This window comes from Sinocyclocheilus rhinocerous, unplaced genomic scaffold, assembly GCF_001515625.1.
Source record: "Sinocyclocheilus rhinocerous isolate Xijiao unplaced genomic scaffold, SAMN03320098_v1.1 scaffold242, whole genome shotgun sequence".
Lineage (NCBI taxonomy): Eukaryota > Metazoa > Chordata > Actinopteri > Cypriniformes > Cyprinidae > Sinocyclocheilus > Sinocyclocheilus rhinocerous.
Window position 1 is genome coordinate 198,032 of NW_015638945.1, and position 4,184 is coordinate 202,215.

General features: G+C 37.7%; 1 protein-coding gene across 1 annotated transcript in view; it reads left to right on the plus strand.

Moving 5' to 3' along the window:
• The window catches only part of ncstn (nicastrin), a 16,740-nt gene extending 15,549 nt beyond the window's left edge, over positions 1-1,191 (plus strand). Inside the window, exon 16 of the mRNA XM_016565488.1 lies at positions 723-1,191. Within this exon, the coding sequence (XP_016420974.1) occupies positions 723-845 (123 nt within the window). The 3' untranslated portion in view covers positions 846-1,191. The remainder of the gene's footprint in view (positions 1-722) is intronic.
• Positions 1,192-4,184: the final 2,993 nt, after the last annotated feature.

The window sequence follows — 4,184 nt, forward strand, 5'->3', positions numbered from 1 at the left end:
AGATTTTCAAATAGTTGTATCTCAGCCAAATATTGTCCTATCCTAACAAACCATACATCAATGGAAAGATTATTTATTCAGCTTTCATGTGATGTATATAACTGAATTTCGAAAAATTGACCCTTATGACTGGTTTTGTGCTCCAGGGTCACATATGGACATGTTTATAAAATAATAAAAATCACAGAAAACTCAACAAAATTACTAAAACTTCAAAAAATAAAATAAAAACATTCAATATATTAATAATAAATATAATAGTATCTCAATGATACTAAAATGAGTCACAGTCACCTTAAACTTTACAGAAATCAGATTTATTTTGATCTATAATAATTTAGTTTTACCTCTATAAAAGGGTGAACCACCCAAAACATATCAAATACATGTCTGTCATATATCACACCATAATTAAAAGATTAAATAAATTATGTATACTGCATTTTTTAGCATATTTGATGCTGATTATGCTCATTTTAATAAAAAAAAAATCCATAATATTCTCAATAAAGTAAATATAGTAAGTAATGTTTTGGATTACAGTATTGAGAATCTGGGGTTGGTGTGTTATGTTTAATTGTCATGTAAATAATGTCATAATACACACACATTTTAATGAACCTAAAATATGTGTAAAAAATATATATTTTTCCTGCTTTGGTCTTGAGGTGAAATGTGACCTGGGTGATTTATTTTTCTCCCTCTGTGTTTGTGTCTGATAGATGTTAACACTGGGGGTGGGCGTGGCCGTGCTGCTGCTGTCTCTATTGGTTACATACTTCATCAGCTCGAAGGCGGAGCTTCTGTTTAGCTCCGCCCGTGAAACGCCCACGACGACCTACTGAACAAATCCAGAGTCCAGAATCTCCAGCAGCTCATTCATTCATTCATAATCCCTACAACACAGAAACACACTTCAGTTCACGACTAATTTATTCAAACCTGACCGGATTATTGTTGGTTTTGCCACACTGGTTTTAGCTGGGCTGGTCTGAACTGGTCTGGACTCTCCTGGAAAGTTGTTCATATTTTTTTTTGTCATTTTTTTTTATAATTCCAGATGTTTTTTCTGATCATGACATGGACGGGCACAAAACTAAATGCTGATTTTAAGAGTTTAAGATGAGAATAAGTGTGTGTGTGTGTGTGTGTTTGTGTTTGTGTGCGTGTGTGTGTGTGAGAGAGTGTGAGTGTGTGTGTGTGTCTGAGTGAGTGTGTGTGTGTGTGTGAGTGTGTGTGTGTGAAGTGTGTGTGTGTGAGTGTGAGTGTGAGTGTGTGTGTGTGTGTGTGTGTGTGTGTGAGAGAGAGAGTGTGAGTGTGTGTGTGTGTGTGAGAGTGTGTGAGAATGTGAGTCTGTGTGTGTGTGTGTATAAGAGTCGGAGTCTGAGTGTGTGTGTGTGTACAAAAATAAATGCAGTGAGAATGTGCAATAGCTTACTGAGTTTAATTAAACCTTCATCTCGATGTGGATCTTTTTATTTGGGAATGTAAAACTGTCTGTCTGGTCATAACTGAAGACTGTCCTCGATGAATCGCTCATGTTTCCAGTCGAGAGAGACGTGGAGCTTCAAACAACCAAATTAACTGTGTTTGTCTGTTGAACTCAAAGCTGTTTGATCAATGATGTCTGTTTTTCTCTGTGAAACTGATGCCTTGAGAACCTGAATAAACATGACTTTCTTTTCCAGAGTTTCATTTAGCTTTGTCTGCTTAAACTATGAAGTTATTATTATTGAAAATAAACTTTATGCTCATCAACGTAAAATACACTCAAAAAGATTGTGAAAACAAATGCAGCCTTTAGGTAAAGCTGTCTTATGAAAAAATGTCTTGGTCACAAATATTTATGTTTCATTTATATTATATTATATTTCTCAAAACCAAAAGAACAAATTTACAAATTAATATTTTATTAATTTTTTTAATATAAAATCATATAATTGCAAAAACATTTTAGTAATATTTTAAAATATTAATAAATGAATATTTATGAATCTCATTACTGAATGAATCTTAGTATAAGAAATAAACGTGACGTGAAACAAGTTCACTCATGCATGTATAATTCATACATTTTTTCATCTGTTGACTTGAGTTTCATTTTATGAACAGTGAAGTTGATAGATAATTCATATATTTATAGTCAATATGAATGAACATTAACAGTATGGTTTGATCTTCTTCATGTCTTTGGTTCAATGTCTAGTGCTTATGTTTTATTTTAATTTAGCAGAGACACATCCAGCATTTAATGTCCTCATTGCAGCTTTGATTTGAAACTGGTGGATTGATCTTCTGATATCTGTCAGATAATATGGTCATTTTATGTGTTATTCCCAAAAGTGTATTAATTTTAATTTACATAAAATGTAATTTTATACATAAACATCGCCAGCAGAGGGCAGTGTGAACCTGCCTTAATCCTGAATCACACAAGAGTACTTCTCATTAGCTTTCCTGCTGTATTCACTACAATAATATGAATGATCCTATAGATTGTGTTTATGTGATTTATTCATCAATATCAGTGAGATACTGTAGATCCTTGAATTGTGGGTAATTACTGGTGTTAATTTACTAAGTGATTAGATGAGTGATTTTCACCAGACAGCTGATGAAATGAGCAAAACATCTCAGAGACTCGAGGATGAACTTGAACATTCCAACCCCATAGCAACACCCTGACAACCACCCACACCCTAGCAACCTCATAAGGCAGCTTTTGAAACTGGTGGATTGATCTTATGATATCTGTCAGATAATATGGTCATTTTATGTGTTATTCCCAAAAGTGTATTAATTTTAATTTACATAAAATGTCATTTTATACATAAACATCGCCAGCAGAGGGCAGTGTGAACCTGCCTTAATCCTGAATCACACAAGACTACTTCTCATTAGCTTTCCTGCTGTATTCACTACAATAATATGAATGATCCTATAGATTGTGTTTATGTGATTTATTCATCAATATCAGTGAGATACTGTAGATCCTTGAATTGTGGGTAATTACTGGTGTTAATTTACTAAGTGATTAGATGAGTGATTTTCACCAGACAGCTGATGAAATGAGCAAAACATCTCAGAGACTTGAGGATGAACTTGAACATTCCAACCCCATAGCAACACCCTGACAACCACCCACACCCTAGCAACCTCATAGCAACCCTCTAGAACTCTCTAGCAACCCCACAGTACCTCACTGACAACCACCTACATCATAGCAACCTCATAGCAACCACTCAGAACACTCTAGCAACATCATAGCAACACCCTGACAACCACCCATACCCTAGCAACCTCATAGCAAACCCCTAGCACTCTCTAACAACCCAACAGTACCTCACTGACAACCACCCACCTCATAGCAACCACCTAGAACACTCTAGCAACATCATAGCAACACCCTGACAACCACCCACACCCTAGCAACTTCATAGCAACCACCTAGAACACTCTAGCAAACTCATAGCAACTCCCTGGCAACCACCCACATCCTAGCAACCTCACAGCAACCCCCTAGAACTCTCTAGCAACCACACAGTACCTCACTGACAACCATAGCAACCATCTAGGACCCTCTAGCAACCTCATAGCAACTCCCTGACAACCACCCACATTCTAGCAATCTCATAGTAACCACCCAGAACATTCTAGCAACTTTACAGCAACACCCTGACAACCACCCACGTCCTAGCAACCTCATAGCAACCACCCAGAACATCCTAGCAGCCCTATAGGAACTCCCTGACATCCACCCACACCCTAGCAACCTCATAGCAAACCCCTAGAACTCTCTAACAACCCAACAGTACCTCATTGACAACCACCCACATCCTAGCAACCACCTAGAACACTCTAGCAAACTCATAGCAACTCCCTGACAACCCCCTAGAACTCTCTAGCAACCCCACAGTACCTCACTGACAACCATAGCAACCATCTAGGACCCTCTAGCAACCTCATAGCAACTCCCTGACAACCACCCACATTCTAGCAATCTCATAGCAACCCCATAGCAACTCCCTGATGACCGCCTACATCCTAGCATCCTCATAGTAACCACCCAGAACATTCTAGCAACTTTACAGCAACACCCTGACAACCACCCACGTCCTAGCAACCTCATAGCAACCACCCAGAACATCCTAGCAGTCCTATAGGAAGTGACTTACATCCACCCA